Below are 25,100 nucleotides of genomic sequence, written 5' to 3' on the forward strand. Positions count from 1 at the left end.
TTTTATTATGGTCTTACTCCTACTTCAAGGGCCAACCTTGATAACGGGGCCGGTGGTAGCCTTAAAAAGCTATCGGTGGATGATTCATACAAGATGATTGAAGAAGTGGCAAAGCACTATGCATACGGAGGTGATAGACGGCAACCTCAAGCAAAGAAGGGCGAAATCCACGATCTTAGTGCAATAGACCTTATTGCATAAAAGTTCGACATGCTAGCTCACAAGCTAGATCAAGCCACCCTTACATCTCCAAGCTCTTCTTCACAACAAGTCATGTGTTGTGAAAATTGTGGAGGAAATGATCACTTGTCCTCCTATTGCAACTCAACTAACCAAGAGCAAGCTGCGACTATTGGGCAAAGAAACGATCAATACTCTCAACCCTTCAATCAAGGTTGGAAACCCCAACAAAAAACGGGTTGGAAACAACAAAACCAAGGCCCCCCTCAAAACCAATACAACCAATCTCATCCACAAAACCAACAAGCTCCTTACCGTCACCCTAACCAAAGGGACCAAAACCAACAAAGGCAACAATATAACCAACCCGCTCCTCCACCTCCTCAAAAATCTAGCCTTGAAGCCGCACTTGAGACCTTCATTACACAACAAGGAAGAAGCAATGCGGATATGCAAGCAAACATCCAAAAACTTCAAGCACACAACAAGATAATTGAGAATCAATTGGCTCAAATTGCACAACAAGTTGGAAGTTCATCCTCCAATCCTAGTGGTCACTTCCCAAGCTCAACGGTTGTGAACCCAAAGGAGCAAGCTAAGGCCATTACTTTGAGATCGGGGAGAGGTTATGAAGGGCCAGGTATGAGTGAAGAGGACCCACAAAAGAGAGATGAGGGAGTTGTGGTGAGAAATGAGGGTGAGTTTGAAAATGAGATAGTTGATGTTGAGAGAAAGGAGCCACAAAGTAAGAATGAGGGAGATGAGGAAAAGGTAGAAAAGCCCCCCATGAAAGTATACAAGCCTCCCATTCCATTCCCTCATAGGATTGTTGAAAAGAAATTGAATGAAAAGTTTTCAAACTTTCTTGAAGTCATGAGAGGACTTCAAGTGAATATCCCCTTTCTTCATGCTATGTCACAAATGCCTACATATGCAAAACTTTTGAAGGATCTTTTATCCAACAAGAGTAGGCTTGAAGAGAGTGCAACCATCTCCCTTCCTAAGGAGGTGAGTGCAATCATTCAAAACAAGCTTCCTCAAAAGCTTGGTGACCCCGGTAGCTATGCAATACCGGTGAAGATTGGAGATTTGGAGGCTATGGATGCTTTATGTGATTTTGGGGCAAGTGTGAGTTTGATGCCCTATTCTATTGCTAAGAGTTTGAAAGTGGGAGACTTGAAGCCAACAAGAATGTCCTTACAATTGGTTGACCGCACGGTTAGGTTACCTTTGCGAATTCTTGAAGATGTGCCGGTTCAAGTTGGAAGAGTATTTGTGCCATGTGATTTTGTGGTAATGGAAATGGAAGAAGATAATACGGTGCCCCTAATCTTGGGAAGACCGTTTTTGAACACCGCGGGTGTTGTGATTGATATGAAGCAAGGAAGATTAACCTTGAATGTGGGAGATGAGAAAATATCATTTTCATTCCCACAAACATTGAAAAAGCCATTGTATGATGAAGTTCATAGAGTTGATACATTGGAAAGGGACTTAGAGAAGTTCCAAGAGAATTTGTTTGAAGGAGATCCTTTACAAGCTATCTTAACGGGAGGCTTAGTTGAGGAAGGTGAAGAAACAAGGGGGTATGATCTTTTGCTCAACCAACCTTTAGTCCACAACGAAAAGAAAGTGAAAGTGCTTAATGTGGAGGTAAAAGAGGAGAGGACTACGCCTCCTCACAAGGTTGAACTTAAACCCCTTCCTCCTTTACTTAAATATGCTTTTCTTGATGATAGTGAGAGTTATCCCGTTATTGTCAGTGCTAAACTTGATGATACCTCTCTTGGGAAACTCCTAGTTGTTTTAAGGGAGTATATAGGTGTCATTGGGTACAAAATTGATGACATTAAGGGGATAAGTCCTACTATATGCATGCATAAGATTTTACTTGATGATGATCATGCTTCCTCGATTGAGCACCAAAGAAGGCTCAATCCAAACATGAAGGAAGTTGTGAAAAAAGAAGTTTTAAAACTTCTTGAAGTGGGCATAATCTACCCTATCTCCGATAGTAAGTGGGTTAGCCCGGTTCAAGTTGTGCCTAAAAAAGGAGGCATGACCATCATCAAGAATGATAAGGGTGAGACCATTTCTACGAGGTCGGTCACCGTGTGGAGGATGTGTATTGATTATCGAAAATTGAATAAGTCCACCCGGAAAGACCACTTCCCACTCCCCTTCATCGATTAAATATTGGAAATACTAGCATCACATAGTCACTATTGTTTCTTGGATGGATACTCGGGATTCTTCCAAATCCCAATCCAACCCGAGGATCAAGAGAAGACTACATTCACATGCCCTTTTGGCACCTTTGTTTATCGACGGATGCCATTTGGACTTTGTAATGCACCTTCCACATTTCAAAGGTGTATGATGTCTATTTTTTTCGACATGCTTGAATCATCAATTGAAGTATTCATGGATGACTTTTCTGTTTTTAGTTAATCTTTTGACATTTTCCTTTTGAATTTGATTAAAGTATTGGAAACATGTCAAGAGGTGAACGTGGTCTTGAATTGGGAAAAATGTCATTTCATGGTAGAAGAAGGAATTGTTCTTGGTCATGTAATTTCTAGTAGGGGCATTGAAGTAGATCGTGCCAAAATTGAGGTCATTGAGCGCCTCCCACCCCCTACAAATGTGAAGGGGATAAGGAGCTTTCTTGGACACGCAGGTTTTTACCGCCGGTTCATAAAGGATTTTTCAAAAATCGCAAAGCTGCTCACTCAATTGTTGGTAAAGGATGCCCCCTTTGTGTTTACTAATGATTGTTTGCTAGCATTTGATAGGTTGAAGGAGGCATTTATTTCGGCTCCTATCATTCAACCCCCTAATTGGGAGCTTCCTTTTGAGCTTATGTGTGATGCTTCGGATTTTTCCGTTGGGTCCGTTCTTGGACAAAGGAAGGATAAGAAGCTCCATGCTATCTACTACACTAGCAAAACTTTGGATGATGCACAAAGGAATTACACAACCACGAAAAAGGAGTTTCTAGCCATTGTTCATGCAATTGAGAAGTTTAGGTCATACTTGTTGGGATCTAAAATCATAGTCTTCACCGACCATGCGGCCTTGAAGTACCTCTTGTCCAAGAAGGAACCAAAGCCAAGATTGATACGGTGGATCTTGCTCTTACAAGACTATGACATTGAGATTAGGGACAAGAAGGGTGCCTAAAATGTGGTGGCCGATCATCTTTCACGGTTGCCTATCCTTGTAGGTGATCTTGATAACTTGCCAATCGACGATTCATTCCCGGATGATCAACTATTTGCTATTCTCCAAGCACTGACACCATGGTTTGCGGACATTGTAAAATACTTTTCTTGCTCTATTCTTCCTCCCGACCTCTCCTATCAACAAAAAAGGAAGTTTCTTCATGATGTTCGCCAATACTTTTGGGATGACCCCTTGCTCTTCAAACAAGGTGTTGATGGCCTTTTTAGAAGGTGTGTCCCGGATAATGAAATTGAAGATGTTATCACGATGTGTCACTCCTCACCTTGTGGAGGACATATGAGTGCCAACAAGACCTTGGCGAAAATATTGCAATGCGGTTTCTTTTGACCAACAATGTTCAAAGATGTGTGGGGTGTGGTGAAAGCTTGTGACCGGTGTCAAAGAACCGGTAATATTTCAAAAAGAAATGAAATGCCTTTGAATAACATCCATGAACTTGAAATTTTTTATGTATGGGGCATCGATTTTATGAGGCCTTTCCCGAGCTCTTTTGGGAACAAGTTCATTCTAGTGGCCGTCGATTACATATCAAAGTGGGTGGAAGAGGTTGCATCTCCTACTAATGATGCTAAGGTTGTGGTCAAGCTCTTCAAAAGAGTAATTTTCCCAAGGTTTGGAGTGCCCCGGGCTGTGATTAGTGATGGAGGTTCACACTTTGCAAAGCGATCCTTTCAAGCTCTCCTTGAGAAATATGGTGTGAGGCACAAGGTGTCATTAGCTTACCACACCCAAACAAGTGGACAAGCTGAAATTTCAAACCGGGAGGTAAAAATGATTCTTGAGAAAACGGTGGATAGGTCTAGAAAAGATTGGTCAACAAAGCTTGATGATGCTCTATGTGCCTATTGCACCGCGTTCAAAAATCCTATTGGCACCACTCCATACAAGCTTATTTATGGGAAGCCATGCCACTTGCCGGTAGAATTTGAGCATCGGGCTCATTGGGCTATCAAAACATTGAATTTCAACCTTCAAAGCGCCGGTGAGAAGAGGTTGCTTGACCTCCACGCCTTGGAAGAATTAAGAATGGATGCATATGAGAGTGCAAGGATCTACAAAGAAAAGACCAAGGCTTGGCATGAAAAGCATATTAGCAAAAGGGAGTTTAAGAAAGGTGACAAGGTGCTACTATTCAATTCCCAGTTGAAGTTGTTTCTGGGTAAGCTTAAGTCAAGATGGAGTGGACCTTTCACCGTTAAGAAGGTGTTTCCATATGGAGCGATAGAAATCTCAAATGACAATGGTGAACCGTTCAAAGTGAATGGCCAAAGGCTTAAGGCATACTTTGACGGTTTTGTGCATGAGGAAGCTAAGGTTGTTCACCTTGATGAGTTTGATGTTCCCTACTCTCATTGATCTCGCAATGTCGTCAAGCTAGTGACGTTAAAAGAGCGCTTCTGGGAGGCAACCCGAGTTTCTCAACTCTCTCTCTCTCATAAACTATTATTTAATTTCCATCACTCTTACTATTACTAACTTTTCTCTCAATGTCTTTTGTAGGTGTTGATGAAAAGAAAAGTAAGAAAAGGTTTGTGGAAGTGAAGTAGAAGATAATTGTAAGAATAATAATAATAATGGTAATGATAATAATTTTATTATTATTATGCCTTAATATTATTATTATTCTAAAAAGGGGGGGGGGGGGGGAAACGTGCAGCAACAGGTCTGCATGGACGTGCAGAGCATCCCACGTCCGGGCAAAGGAAGTCAGAAGGAACCAGAAAGTTTGAAGCAAATTTCTCCAGATTGGCACGGACGTGCCAAGTTTAGCACGTCCGTGCAAAGTGGCTCAGCACGTCCGTGCTAAATAAGTCAGTATGTTACCTAAGTTTCTACCTGAGGCTGCACGTCTGTGCCAAATTAAGCACGCCCGTGCAACTCAGCACGTCCGTGCCAAATGTTGCACGTCCGTGCCAAATAAGTCAGTACCCTACCCACTTTTCTGTCTGAGGCTGCACGTCCGTGCCAAATGTTGCACGTCCGTGCCGCCCCAAAAATGGCTGGCAACAGCACGGCTTTAACATAAAAAAAATAAAAAAAATTCACTCATTCTCACTCTCATCTCACGATTCTTACTCCTCCTCTCTCTAAAACTCTTACTTCCTCCTTCAAAACCCACTCAATTCTCCATTCTCACCCAAATTCGACGATTTTCTCAAAAATCTTCATTCCATTTCAACATTTTCACAATCTACTACTCGTTTTCTCACATTCAAACCCAAAAATCACCCAAAATACTCAAACCCTAACCTTGAAAAATCAATTTGGGGGTTTTCTTTGGAGTTGAAGTTCAAGATAATTGGTTGATGGAGTAAGTTCAAGCAAGCAAAAGGAAGGTTAGAAAGGTTCATTTGCAGGTTTTACACCCACGATAAGCTCGGTATAATCGTTCCTCCCTTTTACTAATTACATGTTTAATTCCTTGAATTTTTGCATAAAATTGCTTGATAAAGTTTTTTTGAATTGGTTGTGAGTGATTGATAGTTGATAATTGAAAAGCATTATTGAGTTTGAATGAATTTTGGTGTGTTTTGAGAATTAGATTTTTTTTAAGTGAGGTTGAGAAATTGATTTTCATGAAGGAAGAACATGCTTGTTTAGGTGTATTGTTGTGTTGGTTTGTTTAATAATATTGCATGAAATTGATGTAAAATTAATGTAGATGCATTATTGAAGTGGTATTTGTTGCTTGGTGATTTGCTTGTTTTAGGTGGGAGACTTAGAACTTGAGTTTATTGTGTTGTGTTCATTGGCCTTGTTTGAGCTTTGGTTGGTCGACTTGTGGACTTAGTCTCTTAGTGTGGTTTCGAGGTAATTATTTTGTCTTGGTTTGTTTGATTGCATTGCATTAAGACCGACCATGTCTAGAAGAAATCGGCCTAGAAACACGGATGCTAGGTACCGCAACCCCTCTCCTCCTCCTCCCGTTGATCCACCACAAGTGGACACTATGAGAATCATGTTCAACGACCCAATCTTTTTGAATAACTATATAAGAATAAGTAGGAGGAGAGTTCGACCTATAAACTTCTATGACAAGAGTGTTGCCGAGGCTTTAGGGGTAGGGGACGATGTTAGGATGCTTTTCGAGGGTTGTGGCCTAGGAAATTGGCTAGATTTAAGCGCCCCGACCTAGAAAAGGTTGACACTTGAATTCCTCTCCACCCTTCAAGTGCAACGAGACAACAGTAGATCCCCCCGCCGCCTTACCTTCCAACTCATGAACACCCAACACAACTTGAACATAAAGAGGGTGAACCAAGCTTTTGGATGGCCAATTAACGACACCATAGGACCAAAGGATTGGCCCCCCCGTAACTATTGTGCGGGTGAGTTTTGAAGGAAGATCACTGGCCTTTTCGACTACAACCCTGGGACCGATAAAGCTACAGCTATAATCCATCCCACCTTTAGGATGTCACAACGCATCATAGCGAACACGACGTTCGCTAGAGGTGATAGTTCAGGTGTAGTGTCCACTAGAGAGCTTAACTTCATAGGGAACTTGAGCGAGGGTAGTATGACCCTATATGTAGGGGCCTGGTTAGTCGACCACCTAGAGGATGTTGCCACTAGGTCCGACAACATCACCATAGGTGGCATGATCACTATTATTGCTTATGCTCTTAACCTTGATTTTGCAGATGAGAAGGTTTTCCTAGGGCCTACGTAGCTAGACATGCAATCTCTTAGGACCATGAGATGGGTTGCGGACGCGGAAGGGCCGCATCCTTACTTGTGGCACGTGAGTGGCCGCCCCTATGCCTACCTCCCCGATCCGCAGCGGAGCTTCATCCACGACGAGAGCAACTGGGTCTTCGAGAGGGACCACCCTTGGATTCCCGATGATGATGAAGAAGAGCATGAGCAAGACCAAGAACAACCGCAACAACAACATTTCCAAAAACAATTCCAAAGACAACAATAATATGAGCACCAACAAGGGTACCAAGAAGGGTACCAAGGTCAAGGCATGGGTGAGGGAAACCCACCCCTTTCTTTCGAGCAACAAATTCAAATGATGAATGCCGGGTTCAACCGCATGTCCACCGAGTTCGAGACTATGAGAAAGTCTCACGAAGACATGAGGTCCTCGTACGTTAATATGAGGACAAACTTTGAGGGTCTTCCATCGGAATTGGGTGAATTCCGGAACGTCTACCGACATTGGTACCCCGGGGGCTCAAGCCCCCAAGGAGGCCCAAGCCAATGAGTTAGTTCTCTTTCTCCCCCTTCTTGTGCTTTAATTATTTTAACATTGGGGACAATGTTTATGATAGCTTGGGGGGGAGTCTTTCTCTTTGGTTCATATGTTGGTTCTTGTATGTTCTTGTTGGTATAAACTTTGCATGTTGTTTGTTCCTTCACCTAACATCCAAACCCTTAAACATCCAAATTTGCTCCCTTTGAAATACAACACCCTAAATCCAAATCTCTTAATATGTGAATACTTCTCTTCAATTCTTTCTTTATTTATTTAGATGTATAGTTCTGCTTCAATTTTTTTTTACGTAGTTTTCTTAACTTTTTATCTATTCTTGATTTCTAGTAACATTTAGTAAAAAAAAAAAAAAAAAAAAAAAAATGGAAAAATGGCCGTTGGATGAGACTCAAATGACGATGCTTATATGATTTGCTTGCTTGACTCTTGAGTGATGAGTAAAAGTTCTTTTAGAAGGGTGTGTGCAAGAGTTGGGGTCATTTAGAGGCTTATTAATCTTGATTGCATTAGAGTGTATGAAATGAAAACTGATGAATGCTCAATTGCACGTCTAGTATAGGATATTGTCAAATTTGCCCAAAGTAGAATATGTTTGAATCAAATTGCGGTCCCTTGTGCCCTTGATGTTCCTCCCCTCCTCCCCAAAAATGAAACTCTATTAGGGAATTGGTTCTATTTGTATCTTGTGTAATAAGTGGTATAATAAGCCACATGTATCGAATAAAAGAAAGAGCCGCTCACACTTAAAAGAAGTGAGGGCAATGAATGTTAAAAAAAAAAAGAAAAAAAGAAAAGAAAAGAAAAGAAAAAAAAATAGAAAAATAAAAGGAGATAAAAAACTCCTCCAAATTTCTCAAAGTTTTCACTTTTTCTTCTCTAGAGGTCAATTTGTGGATGCCTCCCACACACTATCTATTTTGATGTTTCTTGTGTAAATTTCCGAATTAGAGCGTAGTTGAAAGGGCTTGGGAGTGCATTTTGGGAGGTGGACTTGGATTTTGAGATTTTATAACCGAAAGAGGGCTTTTTGCAACTTTGGAACATCTAGACGTGCTCTAATGAACTAGTAAAAGGTATAAGGAAGTATCCTAGTGCAACCTTGCTTAATTCTCCTCTCTACCCCCAACTTATGTGCACATTTGTATGATCGATAATTCTTGAAAGTCGCTCACTTGTCTTGCTTGTGATTTATATCCCGATGTGTTGACCTGGGCAACAAAAACATTGGTTTTGGTGTGTATTGATCACCTTGATGATGATGATGTGTTTTGACAATTTTGGCATGGTTTTTGTGAGTTGTGGGTTAAGCTCAAGGGAAACCCTCACGAGATAAAAACTCCTCCTCTTAGGCGACTTAGAGGTTTAAATTGCTTTTCACTTGTGCTAAAAGTGTTTATGGTTCTTGCTATGCGGATTTGTGTTTGTGTTTTCGCTTTAAGTATCTTTCCTTGGTTTGATCATTAGCAAGTAATCTTCCTTCTTGATTTGACATGTTTGTTTTGCTCGAGGACTAGCAAAAGCTTAGCTTGGGGGGATTTGATAACTTGTTATTTAATACGATTTTATAGTGATTTCGAACCTTGTTTACTTGGTATATTGGCATTTTGGTTCACTTTTACTTTATTTTTGTTCAACTTTTGTGTATCCCTTGCTTCACGGGTTGTTAGTGTTTTTGTTGAGTTTTTAGGTTCAAAGACGACCATTTGAGGCATTTGGATGATAAACCGAGGTTAGAAGCCGAAACAATGGAGCAAAACCGAAGAAAAGTGAAGATAAAGGCCTTAGAGAGTCTGCACGGACGTGTAAAGTATGGCACGTCCGTGTAGAAGTGTTCCAGCACGACCAGAATCTACTGCCTACTGCTTTCAAGGCCTGCACGTCCGTGCAGACCTCAAAACGTCCGTGCAGGATATTCAGCACGTCCGTGCCTGATCCTGCACGTCCGTGCAGTTTGCTTAGCCCAAATTAGTTTCAAAATTGATTCTACTAAACAAGGCCTGCACGTCCGTGCCATATTTGGCACGTCCGTGTAGGATGCCCTGGCCAAAAACAGTACCTTCTACCTCCCAGGTGCACGTCCGTGCCAATCTCAGCACGTCCGTGCAGGTATAGCTGCACGTCCGTGCTGACCTGTAGCCGTGCCCGACTCTTGTTTTCTCCGTCCTTTTTATTTGGGGGTCTTTATAAATAACCCCTTGAGCTCATTTGTACGGCATCCAAGTTTTTAGTGCTTCCTCTTAGTTTGCAATTGTAGAAACACAAATATTCTCAAATCATTAGTTAGATTGTAATTATTAGCTTGAAAATTTCATTCTCAATCATTGTAGAAGACAAGTTCCACCAGTGATATTCAAGTTGAAGCTTCTAGTAACATTTTCTCACTCTTCTCTTCCATTTTAATTGCTTTGATTGTTAATTATCTTGCTTAATTCTTGTATGCTTAGATTATTATTTAGCTTAATCTTTAGTTAATTCTTGTTCATGAGTTTCTTGAAATCCTTAATTGCTTTAATCTCTATGGATTGTGAGTAGTCTAATTTTCTAGGGTTTGGGTAAAACCCTTAATGTAGTCACTAATTACTTGTTGCATGTGTTAATTTGGTAATTGTTGGGTGTTAATTAGTTGAGCTTAAGTGGTTTAATTTCTTAGTTCTTGTATATGGCCATTGCTAGAACTATTATCTAAGCTTTCTCAACGAAGGATCGAGAGATGAACTTGAGTTAGCTCCTTTATGCTTAATTGACTTGAAATGCCATGAGAATAGGAATTTCCAGTCAAGGGAATGTTTTTCTCATCGTGATTATGATTTATTACTTGTTTTATGCTTCGTAACCACGAGAGTAGGTTGTATTCATGATTCGAGTAATCCCTCTACCTTGAGAGAGTAGTTGGGTGCTTTAGATGACTTCCCCTATATTATCCCCTCAAATTACCATTGTTTGCTACTTGCTAATTGTGATTTATGATGAAATTGAGTAGTATAACCAAAGCCCTAGAATTCTCTAAATATTGTTAATCATCCCTTAGTATTAGTTTATTTGAATTAGTACATGCTACATAAAGCCAAACCAATTTCAACTTCATTTATCTTGTTTAAAATGTAGTATCTCGGTGGTTGATTCAACGCCTCTCTTGGGTTCGACCCTTTCTTACCCTTGCTATTAGCTAGTGAGACCAAGATAGGACTTTATCTTTGGTAGGCTTGACGACGGCCTATCAAGTCTGATTTCATCACAAACTCGCGGAGCCGCCCGTTGACATACACCCTCAAGGGAGGCTGCCTTCCTAACACGTCCAAACTCTTAACCATGGCACCCTTTTGACACCTAAAGCTTGACCAATAGTTGATCATATATCTTGACCTTAGGTTGCGAACTCTTTTTACATCATCGTTACTAAATGTTATGTAGTTTATTTGATGCTAACCTACATGTGTTTTCTCATTTTGTTTAACCTATAACCGAGGGTTTTTATTTTCACATAGTAATTAGTACGGATTTAAAATTGATTAAAACCTGGAAATTACGCAAATTTAGGCCTGGAATTGTGCACCGTGTCACGGCAGGTACGCCGCGCCATGGTGTGCAATGCCGTGACACGGTGCAATGTGCCGTCTAACGGTGCACTGTACCGTGTCACGACAGTCAGCACCGTGACACGGTGCCCTGGGTTTTGTCCAGTTAGTCTTTTTTTGGTCTTTGTGCGTGCTTATGTGGTTCATATGTCTGGTTTGATGTCATGTCTAGTTGTACGGTCATAACACGTGTCCATAACCTCACTTAATCACTCACATGTCATGTCAAGTTCACACAATTTTCCTTTAGTCGTGCACCATTTTATGACCGTACTTTAGGATGGTCTCGTGTCGTCTTGTTTGTTTCATTTTTTTTCGGAGTAAGTCGGATGGTATCCTCCCATACTTTTTTTAGAAAATAAAAAAAAATCAAAACTTTTTTTTTCCTTTTCTTTTCCGTATGGGTCAAGGTTAAGTCTAGTCATTAAAGGAGTGTTTGTTTCGATGTCACAACACATAGTCAAGAAGCAGGGGTAGATTGTTACGGTTCGAGTCAATACCTCAACAACCTCTTATACCAGAGAGGCGTACAAGGAAACAACCACAATCATCTCCACAAAATCGTCTGCAGTCTACTTTCTACCAATGGCTTCAAAGGAGGATATTGAGAACATTAACAGGTCCATCGAGAGGTTGTCTACTATGACGCAAGCGCTCACTACCAGGGTGAACACGGTAGAGAAAGACAATCAAAATAATGTCACTGCGGCTGTAATGGACAAGATGATAGAATAGATGAGTAAGATCTCTGAAGAGTTCACCTACGTGGAGCAACCTGTCACTTCTTTGTCCATAAGGGACAAGCTTCCCAAAAAGTTTTCCACTGCTGACATTCCCAAGTTCAAGCCTACTGATAATTTGTTGTTCCACTTGAAGGCTTTTTCTGCGACCATGGCTCTTAAGGGATTAGATGTGACACTCTTCCCTACTATGTTCCCTCTTTCCTTGGAGCATGCCTGTCAACAGTGGCTCTACACTCTGGAATCCAAATATGTTGCGATCTGGGAGGATGTTACTGACATCTTTATGAACCGTTACAAGTTTAACATCCAAGCATAGACCATTCTCAAACAGAAGGAGAATGAAGGCTTTACTACATATCTAAGCAGGAGGGGAGAAACATCTGCACTCTTGGTGGATCTCCCAAGGAGAAAGAGATGGTTTGCCTATTTATTGCAAATATGACTCATAAGTACAAGCACCACTTAATGTTTCCGCCATTGAATAGCTTTGAAGCTGTGTACGATATTGGGATCAATATCAAAGATGAACTGATGAATACTGCTGGTAGCGACAATAACAACAACAACACATGGAAAAACAAGAAGAACGACAATCCTTCTTCTTCGTCTTCCCAGCCTAATAATGCTACCAACAACGTCAATGTCAATAATGTGTTAGCTATTAATGCTCCCACTCAAAGATTCCAAAGGAAAAGTAGGGTCTACACTCCTTTGGGAATGAGCTATAATGCTGCTTTTGATCGCTTGCATAGTCAAGGACTTATTATGCCAATTGGACCCTTTCTAGAATCTTGACCAAAGAACAGAACTGGGAGCTATGACCCCAATGCTCATTGCATGTTTCATCAAGGCAAAGGTCATACTACTAAGAAGTGTTTTAGGTTAAAGGATGCAATCTAAGACCTGATTGATGCTAATCAACTTCCTGTCCATCTAGGGGGGCAAGAAGCCCAATATTCAAACAAGGCTCATTTCTGATGCTTTGGCTATCATGGGAGTTTAAGTCTCCTTTGATTCGTCAATACTGATGTAAATCTAAATACCCCCTCCCGAATATGGGTTGATGGATTTAAAAATACTTATAGTTAGAATACTCAAATATCATGGAACAAGATAAAAGGGCCAAAACTCAAGGACACACTCAAAGTTTTGGGGTTTTAGGCCAGAGATAAGACTCACTCAATCTCTCCTAAGCTTATCACTCAAGACTCACTCAAAGCAATAAGGGAACACTTGAACTTGAGACAAACTCTAAGTTAAAATGCTATAAACACAAGGTTTTTTATCAAATCTCAAAACTGCCTTTTAATTTCTGTTTTGCTCTCCCTTTTATAGAGGAAAGGAGCAGCAAAAGCACAACAAAAGCCAAGGAAACCGTCCAAGAATGAAAGGCCAACAGCCAATGGTTTCCTCCTTGATTTAAGCCTTGATTTAAGCTAAGTAATGAAAGCATAATAAAGCCTATTGATAACCCCCCCATTACAACCGGCCAAGAGCTAGATTCTTGGCATTATTTCAGCAACATTAACTAGCACATAAGTTAATAATAGATAGTAAATGGCCTAGGATCCACACGCCCAAAATAGTCATGAAATGCGTCCAAAATGTGATGCTAGCCAACCGTGTACCAATCTTCAATCTTCCCATGAAATGCAGCATAGAATTTCACCCTTCTTTGTGAATGGGAAAAACCCAAGAGTCTCTAAGACTAAAGCAACAGGTTCATTAGATGTCCACTTTGGATCATTCCCCCCTTCTTCAAAAGAGTTTGTCCTCAAACTTGAATCATCAAAGTATGGTGATAAATCCCCTACATTGAAAGTCGCACTAACACCCATCAATTTGTCTGGTAGCTCAATTTTGTAAGCACTATCGTTCACCCTCTCAAGAACCTTAAAAGGACCATCAGAACGAGGCATAAGCTTGTTTTTGCGAAGCTTAGGGAACCTCTCCTTCCTCAAATGCACCCAAACCAAGTCCCCGGGATGAAAAATAGGCTGTTTGCGTTTCTTATTGGCTCGCTCTTGGTATTTTTTATTCATCTCCTCAATTCTTTTCTTCACTTGCTCACAGGTTTTTTGAAAGGTTTCCACCCTCTTTTTAGCATCTTTCTCTACTATGTCACTCCTAACCATAGGAACAAGATCAATCGGCACAAATGGGTTCACTCCATAAACTACTTCAAATGGAGAACGGGAAGTAGTTAGGGAATGAGCTCTATTGTAAGCAAACTCCGCATGGGCTAATTTCATGTCCCAATCTTTTTGCGTTTTGCTCACAAGACCTCGTAACAAAGTACCCAAAGTTCTATTAGTGACCTCGGTTTGCCCATCGGTTTGGGGATGATGAGAGGTACTAAATAGTAACTTGGTACCCACAAGTTTCCATAGGGTTCTCCAAAAGTGACTAAGGAATTTGGAGTCCCTATCAGATACTATACTTCGAGGAATGCCATGGAGTTTGACAATTTCCTTGAAGTACAGCTCGACCACTTTCACGGCATCTTCAGTTTTATTACAAGCTACAAAGTGTGCCATTTTAGAGAATCTATCTACAACAACCATGATGCTATCTCTTCCCCTTTGAGTGCGAGGCAATCCAACAATGAAATCCATGCTAACACTTTCCCATGGAGCATCCGGAACTGGCAACGGAGTATAAAGACCCTTTGTGAAGTGTCCCTTAGCCTTTTGACAAGTAGCACATCTCTCCACAACATGAGTAACATCCTTGATCATTCTAGGCCAATAGAAGTGTTCACCTAGAATATCAAGAGTCTTTTGTATCCCAAAATGACCGGCTAAACCTCCACCATGCACTTCTCTCACTAATAACTCCCTAACCCCACTCTTCGGAACACATAGCTTGTTACCTTTAAAGAGGTAGCCATCTTGTCTCACAAACTCTTTGGTAGGATTCTCTATCTCGCTAGCAAAGTCGGGATCATTTATGTAACATTCCTTGAGTTGTTCAAAACCCAAGATCTTAGCATCCACCATGGAAAGTAAGTAACTCCGACGAGACAATGCATCGGCCACAACATTACTCTTTCCATCCTTGTACTTGGAGCTAAAGGTAAATGATTGGAGAAACTCCACCCATTTAGCATGTCTCTTGTTGAGTTTTTGTTGCCCATGAATAAATTTCAGAGCCTCATGATCGGAATGAAGAACAAATGGTTTTGGTCTAAGGTAGTGAGACCAATGATCAAGTGCTCTAACTATGGCATAGAACTCACGGTCATAAGTGGAATAGTTCAACTTAGCCCCATTCAACTTCTCACTAAAGTAACTCACGGGCTTCTTCTCTTGAATCAAAACAGCACCTATTCCAATCCCACTTGCATCACACTCTACCTCAAACACTTTGTTGAAATCTGGTAGCACAAGTATAGGAGCGTTGCAAAGCATATGTTTAACCTTCTCAAAGGCTCGTTGAGCATTTTCTTCCCATACGAACTCACCCTTTTTGGTCAACTCGGTGATTGGAGCCATGATGGTAGAGAAGTTTTTGATGAACCGCCTATAGAAGGAGGCAAGTCCATGAAAACTTCTAACTTCGTGCACATTGGTTGGAGCCAACCAAGACTGGACTGCTTTTACCTTCTCCGGATCTACATGAACCCCCTCTCCTGTTACAATGTATCCTAAGAATACAACACTAGGAGTCATGAATACACATTTTTCAAGCTTACCATACAACTTCACCTCCCTCAATTTTTCAAACAATCTCCTCAAATGAATTACATGATCATCATTGTTTTTACTATACACAAGAATGTCATCTAAGTAAACAACAACAAAATCATTAAGAAAAGGACGGAGAACTTCATTCATCAATCTCATGAAGGAGCTTGGGGCGTTGCAAAGCCCAAATGGCATCACTAACCACTCATACAACCCTTGTTTTGTTTTGAAAGCCGTCTTCCACTCATCCCCCTCTCGAATTCTCATTTGATGGTACCCACTCCTTAAATCTATTTTGGAAAAGACTAAGGCACCACTCAACTCATCTAACATATCTTGCAATCGAGGCATAGGAAAACGGTATTTGACCGTTATATTGTTAATGGAACGACTATCAACACACATTCTCCAAGTACCATCTTTTTTTGGTACTAAGAGGGCTGGAACCGCGCAAGGACTAAGGCTTTCTCTCACATAACCTCTCTCAAGTAATTCGTTCACTTTCTTTTCAAGTTCCTTACTCTCTTCCGGATTACACCTATAGGCAGCCTTGTTGGGCAAAGGTGCTCCTGGAATTAAGTCAATGGCGTGCTCAATGCCTCTAATTGGAGGTAGGCCTTTGGGCAAGTCATTGGGGAACACATCTTGGTACTCTTCTAATAACTCATTTATTATGGATGAGTTAATACAAGTAGTACCATTATCATCTTTGGTCCTTACCACCAAAGCATACCCTCCCCCCATTTCTTTCATTATTCGTTCATATTCATTACAAGTTACAAGATAGTTGCTTTTCTCTTTTTCTTTCTTAGCAACTTTAGGAGGTAAAGGCACTAACTTAACTTTTCTACCATTTTTGGTAGTTACAATATACACATTAGTTTTCCCTTTATGCTCCGACTCATGATCAAACTGCCACGGTCTTCCAAGCAACAAATGACACGCATCCATAGAAAGAATATCACACCAACGCTCATCTTCGAACCCTCCAATGGAATAAGACACCAATGCTTGCTTCTTGACTCTAATGCTTGTGCCATCATTCAACCAATTGAGCTTGTAAGGTTCACCATGGTCTCTAGTGGGTAGCTTCAATTTACTCACAGCCTCGGATGAAACAACATCTGTTTGGGCACCACTATCAACAATCACATTGCAAGTCTTCTCTCCTATCTTGCATCTAGTGTGGACCAAGTTGTTTCGTTGTTTAAGATCAATTTCGGGTTCATTATACAAGATTCTACGAACCACCATCATGTTGAACTCATCTTCGGGTTGAATCTCTTCCTCATACTCTTCATCAAACTCGCAACCCTCCTCATGAGCCACAAAGTTATAGACCTTTTCTTCCTCATCCATGAGAGCACATTGAGAGGCTGTTAACACACTCTTACTAGGACATTCCGATGCAATATGTCCTCTCCCATGACACTTGAAGCATTTTCTCCTAGTTGAAAGCTCACTAGGAGAAACTACTTGTTTTTCTTTCCCTTTTGATGAGCTAGGTGAAAAGGTTTTACTTTGAAAAGTACTCCCTTTAGAGTTGAAAGGAGTAAATTTCGAAGTATTCTTGAAAGAAGAAGTTTTGGGCTTCTCTTTCTCCCTTTCTTCTTTAAGTTGAGACTCATACTTCAAAGCTAGTTTGCATACATCACTAAAAGTGGCATAATGAGTAACTTCCACTTTCCTATTAATTTCTTTGGTCAACCCCTTGACAAATCTAGCAATTTTGTAAGCCTCCTTTTCTTGCAAGTCGCAAGTCAAGCCTAACCTTTCAAATTCTTTTATGTAATCCTCCACACTCATGTTTTCTTGTGATAGGTGGGTTAATTTTAAGTATTGATCTTGTTCATACTCTTTACTTACCCATTTTTCCCTCATTTTCTTTTTTAATTTTTCCCACGAGTCTATCTTATCTTTCCCTTCTCTTCTTCTATTTGACTTGAGGTTTTCATACCACAATGCAGCTAGTTTAGTGAGTTTAAGGACAGCCAACTTGAACCGTTTCCTATCATCATACCCCTTGTAATCAAAAACGGTTTCAATTTGCCTAACCCAATCTAAGAAAGCCTCACAATCATGCCCTCCATCAAATTCATGCATATCAATTTTTAGACCCCTATCTTCATCAAATTGTCTAAAATTGTTACCACTATTTTCATCCTCCTCCTCTAATTCATTTATTTTCCTAGTGGCTTTAAGGAGCATATCAGATATGGCATCCATCCTAGTATCTTGTTGTGCCCTAGAGACTTCACTCTCTTCTGTTTTTTTCTCCAAATTCTCCAATTTTTCAGTGATTACTTGCAACATTCTAGCAAGCTCCTCACTAGACATGATTTCCACTATTTTTGCTTGGATATTACAAGTACAATGAAAACTGCCGAAATTAGAGACAAAATGAAAAACGAAAATTGCCTCTAGACTCTCAAAGGCTTACAAATTCAGAATATTCAGATCAAAACAACCAATTTGCAAAAAAGAAATTCCTCAAAAGCTTTTCGGATGAGGGAGAAATCTTCAATTGAATTCTGCCTTCCCGGTTTTGCCTCTTTTCTGCGCTGCTGCGAAAAACCTGCCCAGTTTATTAGCAGAAAGATTCCAAAATATCTGAAAATTTTTGTGAGTAATCTACGCAAAAAAATATCCAGATTCAAAAAAGAAATAACTCGATTTGGACAGAAAACGAAGGAGATATGTCCTTCTCAAACCGCAACTCCAAACTGATTGAATTCTGCCGTTTTGCTCCAAACGCCTTCAAACTCGATTTTCTTTAAGAAAACCCTTAACCTGGCTCTGATACCAGATGATGTAAATCTAAATACCCCCTCCTGAATATGGGTTGATGGATTTAAAAATACTTATAGTTAGAATACTCAAATATCATGGAACAAGATAAAAGGGCCAAAACTCAAGGACACACTCAAAGTTTTGGGGTTTTAGGCAAGAGATAAGACTCACTCAATCTCTCCTAAGCTTATCACTCAAGACTCACTCAAAGCAATAAGGGAACACTTGAACTTGAGACAAACTCTAAGTTAAAATGCTATAAACACAAGGTTTTTTATCAAATCTCAAAACTGCCTTTTAATTTCTGTTTTGCTCTCCCTTTTATAGAGGAAAGGAGCAGCAAAAGCACAACAAAAGCCAAGGAAACCGTCCAAGAATGAAAGGCCAACAGCCAATGGTTTCCTCCTTGATTTAAGCCTTGATTTAAGGTAAGTAATGAAAGCATAATAAAGCCTATTGATAACCCCCCCATTACAAACGGCCAAGAGCTAGATTCTTGGCATTATTTCAGCAACATTAACTAGCACATAAGTTAATAATAGATAGTAAATGGCCTAGGATCCACACGCCCAAAATAGTCATGAAATGCGTCCAAAATGTGATGCTAGCCAACCGTGTACCAATCTTCAATCTTCCCATGAAATGCAGCATAGAATTTCACCCTTCTTTGTGAATGGGAAAAACCCAAGAGTCTCTAAGACTAAAGCAACAGGTTCATTAGATGTCCACTTTGGATCAAATACTCATTCAACCTGTGAATGAACCTATACCAGAAGTTTTATTTGTTTCAAACTATGAAGAAGTAAATGTAATTTGGGATAGTCTATATCAAAGATATAGCCAGCTCATATCTTGGCACTAGTGAAGATGTTAGGGGAGACCTTGAGGTCAAGGTTCTCATCAGAAATGGACGGTTGCAATAGCCTAGTCCACCTCTACCTCCACCGCAATCACAACCAATAGTTGATCCCATCTACCCTGTGAACAACGATGTGATCAAACAATTACAAGAGACTAAGGTGGATTTGAATATATGGAAGCTTTTGGCCACCTCCCTCGATCATCAAAATGCTGTGATGAATGCTCTGGTAAAAATAGGAGTTGATAGTTATATTACTCCTCAAGGGCTGATCAGCTTTCACACTATTGAGTTACCAAGTACTAGTAATCTGATTTCCTTCTTTGACAAGGATCTGCCCCCAGAAGGGGATCAACATAACAAGGCCTTACACCTCACTATGGTGTGTAGGAAAATGAATGTTCCTATGAGCCTGGTTGATAATGGCTCAGCAATCAATATATGCCCACTCCGCAATGCAAAGAAGTTGGGCATAAAAAATGAAGAACTAATCCCTTCTACATAAGGGATTCGTGCTTACGATAATACTCGCCGCCAAACCGTGGGTACTATCATGTTAAATATAACTACTGGAGCCATTGAATGTCGCACCAAGTTTCAAGTGGTGGACATTAAGGCTTCTTGCAATCTGCTATTAGGACGTCCTTGACTTCATGAGCTAAAGGCGATTCCGTCATCACTTCACCAAAAGTGAAAGCTATAGTATCATGCGGCTAGGCGAACTTTAGATACTATAAAACCTTAACATATATTGATTTTGCACAATGTAGCATGGCTAGACAGTGAGGTTCGGGTTCACGGTCCCTAGACACACGACGGTAGCATGAGCCCGTAGAGGAGGACGCCGACCCGTCCACTTCTCCTTGGTCCCCTCCCTGAGTGGGATGAGCGGACTCTGTACTTCTTCCCGTCCTCAATATATCTGAGAGGGTGCAACGTGAGATCATGGTTGGTAGGACGCGCTACCATGGCTCAGGCTGCGATACCCTAGGCTACCTATACAAGATGCATATCAGTGTCGATGGAGAGGTGAGACTTCTCTGGGAGTCCTACGGGTTGACTGCACTGTTTAAGACCTCAGAGGCCATGATTGCCTCTAGCGGGGGTCACCACGTGGCTCGTGCTCTGGTGGAGTTCTTTTGGGACACCACCAACACCTTCCACTTCCCTTGGGGTGAGATGATGGTCATCCCGACCGACTCTAGTCACATTACGGGACTGGAGTTTAGTTCTACTACGCTGCCGTTCAACAACGAGATCAGTGTCTTTTCTCCTGAGGTTGAGTAGCTGTTGGGTCCGATTGCTGTTCGGGCTCGTGCTGAGGTAGAGTCGACTTAATTTAGCGCTAAAGGCATTTGCCGATCGAGGATGATGCGACCACCCAAGAGCAGCGGGTGCGCATCTTTGTGCTTATCCTGTTGTCCGGAACGTTTTCCCCTAACAAGGGTAGTAGAGTGCTGCTTTACTACCTACCTGCGGTCCGTGATCTTCACTTGATCGGGACTTACGACTGGGCCAGCTTAGCCTATGCTGACTTTGTTCGAGCGTTACGAGACTCGTGTCGACGCCGGTCCTTCACGGGGAATGTCGCTCTGTCCGGCTTCTAGAGAGTAGTAGAGGTATACTTTATCTCCCATAAAGTTTAGCTCTAAGATTTGGTTAGCACTTGCTGATAATTTTTGCCTTTTCTAGATTTGGTTCTACCATTACTTTTCTTCGGTTGCGACAGCGAGACCGTCGCCGCGCAGGTTTCTAGTTAGCGCCTATTGGGGAGGCCGCCGCGCTGGGATGTCCACTACTTATGTCCAAGATCAGATCATTTCGGTATGGCTCTTTGTATAGTTGAAAACTTTCGTATTAGCTTTGGTAAATTCTTTTTTTACAGGCGTACTTCGTAGGAGCCTGACGTGTAGTACCTACCGTGGATCGGCTTGGTTGTCCTTGGGTTAGCTACGCATTATACCGTTGAGTGTCGCTACTTCTTAGGGACATATGGAGCGATTGCATATCATGGAGAGAGGGTTGCGATTCAGCATTCCTCATACACTTTCGTCGTTCCTACTCCTCCGCCGCGTCATATGTTCAACGGCGCGAGGTTGGTGAGCATGTCAGAGAGAGATTGTACCCTTTGGCGATCTTATACGATCCCTGGGCGGTGCTTTGAGGAGGAGCTGCTGCCACTGTTAGCTCCAGCCCCTGTTCTGACTGAGGAGGTGGCGGTATGATTTTCATCTTTTACCTTTTGTTAAGTAGCCCCCAAGTGATATTTTACTGACTTTGATTTGCTTTCGTCAGGCTGAACATACTGAGTTCGTGCCACCTTGTATGTCCTTCCATTATCAGGGGACATACGGGCCGATCGAGGAGATGATTCCTCTGGCTCTTGAGGATGAGCGCTTCGTGGAGCGGTCGATTCCTCGTCACCAAACTTGGGTAAGCTTTATTTATTTGCAATTTTGTTCATGTATGTTATGCATTGTTACTGACTTCATTTCTTTAATAGTTCTCGCGCGAGGTGGTTACGGCGATGGCACGGTGTATAAATGCCTTCCGGATCCAACTTGTTTGGATGAGGAATGTGGCTACGTGTCGTCGTGACGACGCGGTTCAGGAGGTAGTTTTCCTTCTTATTTTTGCATTATTGCTTCTATTTTAATTGTTTCCGACTTAGTTTCTTCTTCCAGGCTCAGCCCATTCCTTCTCGTACCCGGACGAGACTTGAGGTGCGGAGAGGCCCGACGAGGTCTAGCTCGAGACGTCGTCAGACTGGCTCTGGCGGTCGGGGTGATCGTTATGAGACGTTGCTGTACTGGCTCTGACGGTCGGGGCAGGCCTGGGAGAGGCTACTTCGGCTCTTAGAGGTGGTGGGATGTACAAGGTCGGCTCGTCATTGCAGCAACCTCCGCAGCCTCAGCCCCAGGGTGACCATGGGTGGACGGGTCCTGAGCTGAGTTTTCCACCTTCCGAGGAGACTGGAGCTGGAGCTGGTGGGGAGGTTACTCCTCGTACTGCGTGGTTTTATGATATGATGGGCGTCTCTCATCATCTACGTCCTCCGGCACCGTAGTTTATACCTGTGTATTTTTTTTTATTTTAACTATGTATAGAACTTAGCCTTTATTAGACTCATTTATTAGACATATCTATATATACATACCACTATGAGTTTATTTATTTAGCATTTATTATTTTTCATTTTTATGTGTATATTTGTGTGTGCAAAGAATTGTGATAATTAATAATTTTGCGCAAAAATTTCGTCATTTTTATTATTGATGGAGGGTATCCGACTTTTTCCCCCAAATAAAGAAAATAAAAAATAAAAATATTGGATTTACAAAAAAACTTAAAAATAAAGTTTAAATAAAATCCAAAAAATATAATTAATATAATTGATATACTTAATTAAGAAAAAAAGATAAAAAGGATAAAATATCGTAAAGCCATTGCTCAGACTCGAATCAGCCAGAAAAATGCGGTTTTTCAAAAGCTCGTGATAAGACATGTCAGAGCCATCTGGCGCCACGCGTTTTGGGTTAGCGCCAGACGCTAATTCTTAGAGCTTGGCGCCAGGGTCTGGCGTCTGGCGCTGATAAGCGCTGACTCCGAAACCTTTTCGGATTTGAAACTGTGCCGATGTTTTGTATAAATAGCCCCCTGGTCAGCTTATTTTCTTCATAATTTCAGCAGATTAAATATAGTCTTAGCTTTTGAAAAAAATAATCATGTCTTTAATCATTAAGAGTTTTACCAACTTCACTTATGAATGGTGTCGGTCTCTAACTGCCAAGGAGAGAAAAGAATTAGACTTTTTTCATATAGGGGGTATTTATGGTGTCAAAAGGGTAGATCTTGATATAAACTTCATTCATACCGCCATAGAATATTGGGATGTGGATACTCATTGTTTTAAACTAGGGTGTGATGAAATTAGCCCTTTGCTGGAAGAATTCGGTGCTATCTTAGGCTTCCCTGCATTATCTTGTAGTAATCCCTAGAATAAATGAATATTATTATAAGGATTTTGAGTGCTTCTTTAATTTAAAAGACAAAGATCTAACAAATATAGTAGATGTTAGCATAGTTAATTTGAAAGAATTTGCTCGCCATTATTTTGATAGACCTTATTATAAGTCTTTTCATGTTTATAGAAGAAGGGCTTTTCTCTTTTGCATTCTTAACCAATATCTTCTAACTAATGGTAGAACTAATTAGGGTCAAGCAATTATATTAACTATTTTGGAGCAGATTGAATCTAGGAGAAATCCAATGTCACTAATTGTTGGAGAGACTATGCTTAGTCTTGATGAATCGAAAAGAAATCGAAAAGCACCTTTTCGGGGCTCTTCAATTTTATTACAAGTAGTAAAATAATATTTTTAATTACAGAAATCAAAAACATATTTTTGTATAGTAATATTAATTTATTTGGATTTAATTTTTTTTACAGATGTGGCTAATGGAGAGACTAGAATTAATTAGTCCTTTCGACAACGTTGAAAAATACACTCCAAATTGCTTTGTGTTCTCTAAGATGGGGCGCCATGAATGGAAGAAGGTCTTTGCCTTTTGCAACTTTGCCATCAAGTGGGTCATCCCTTGGTGGAAAATAGAGAAGATGGTTAGTATCAACAAGCAATCCTTCTGACGTTTTTCAAGCTTATCTAGGATGACTTTTTATTATCCCTGCAGGGTAAAAAGACAGTACGACCTACTTCAAACAATTCCTTCTAGGGATCTTCGTCGTCTCTATGAATACCCTATTTCTCAAGAAGTAGAAAAATTTGATGCTTATTGGAGCGCTAGACCTTTATGGGAAGTGATTACCCAAAAGGTTCCTCCTTCCTTGCCCAATGATGTGAAGAGGTGGATTCTCAAGAAACCTTCAAAGGACATGAAGAAAAATCAGAGTAAAATTGATGTGAAGAGTCGTCTAGGTGACAAAGTGATTCCCATTAAGAAACTCTTGGGTGAAAAGGTTGAATTCAAAACACCTACAATGCCTAGGAAGAAGAGCTCTACAAAGGATAAAGGGAAGAGAAAAGCTGACACTTTAGAGAAGAAGGCTTGGGTAGAGAAGAAACATGGAGTCCTAGCTAAGGTAGAAACTATTTACTCCAAAATTGAATACAGGGACTCTAAAGGATGCCTACTAGCTAAAGTCATGGATGATGAAGAGGATGCAAACAAAAATTGAAGAGAGGAAGAAAAAAGATTAAAGCATTGCTTAACTTTTCAATTATTAGACTTAGTTTTAAATTTAAAGTTAATTTGTTTTATTCAAGCTTTATTTAAACTCCATCAATAATTTAATTTGTTAATTTATTTTATTAATGAAATTTCAGCTTTTTAATTAAATCATCTCCTTTAAATTCAATTTATTAAACCAATGAAAACTGAAAATTTAATTTTCCAGAAATTTTTTTCGAGTAAGGAAATAGAAATTTTTTCAAAAATCACCGAAATATTCCCAGGTACTCCCAGAAAAATGACGCCGCTTTTTCACAACTGGCGCCAGCTGCGGCAGTCTGGCGTCAGGCGGTAGACACTGTCGTCTGGCGCTAGAGTTAATCGGTTGGCGATGTAACTTTTTCCGTGACGCCGATGCTTTGTCAAATTTCTGTCAAATTTATTTTTAAATCTGTGATGCAAAGTCAATCGGCTGGCGATAGACACTGTCGTCTGGCGCTAGAGTTAATTGGCTAGCGACGGAACGTATCCTTTCTTAAGGAATCAGGACAAACGTAGCTCTCTTGAGTATCCTAATCAAGTAATTATGGGTAGTATTTTTTAAGTTGG

The 25,100-nt window shown here is 40.7% G+C and overlaps 1 protein-coding gene across 1 annotated transcript; it reads left to right on the top strand.

The window, feature by feature from the left end:
• Nucleotides 1–210: 210 nt before the first annotated feature.
• Nucleotides 211–3,363, top strand: LOC110732007. Its single transcript, XM_021911926.1, has 2 exons — nucleotides 211–2,170; nucleotides 2,666–3,363. Exons 1-2 carry the CDS (start codon nucleotides 211–213, stop codon nucleotides 3,361–3,363), a joined length of 2,658 nt encoding a protein of 885 aa, XP_021767618.1.
• The last annotated feature ends 21,737 nt before the right edge of the window (nucleotides 3,364–25,100 follow it).

The sequence above is a fragment of the Chenopodium quinoa genome, unplaced genomic scaffold (assembly GCF_001683475.1).
Source record: "Chenopodium quinoa cultivar QQ74 unplaced genomic scaffold, ASM168347v1, whole genome shotgun sequence".
Classification (NCBI taxonomy): domain Eukaryota; kingdom Viridiplantae; phylum Streptophyta; class Magnoliopsida; order Caryophyllales; family Amaranthaceae; genus Chenopodium; species Chenopodium quinoa.

Coding starts and splice junctions, on each gene's coding strand:
- LOC110732007 (XM_021911926.1), top strand. CDS start 211: ATGCTAGCTCACAAGCTAGATCAAGCCACCCTTACATCTCCAAGCTCT. Junction 2,171..2,665: donor TTTAAAACTTCTTGAAGTGG/GCATAATCTACC, acceptor ATTTGATTAAAG/TATTGGAAACATGTCAAGAG.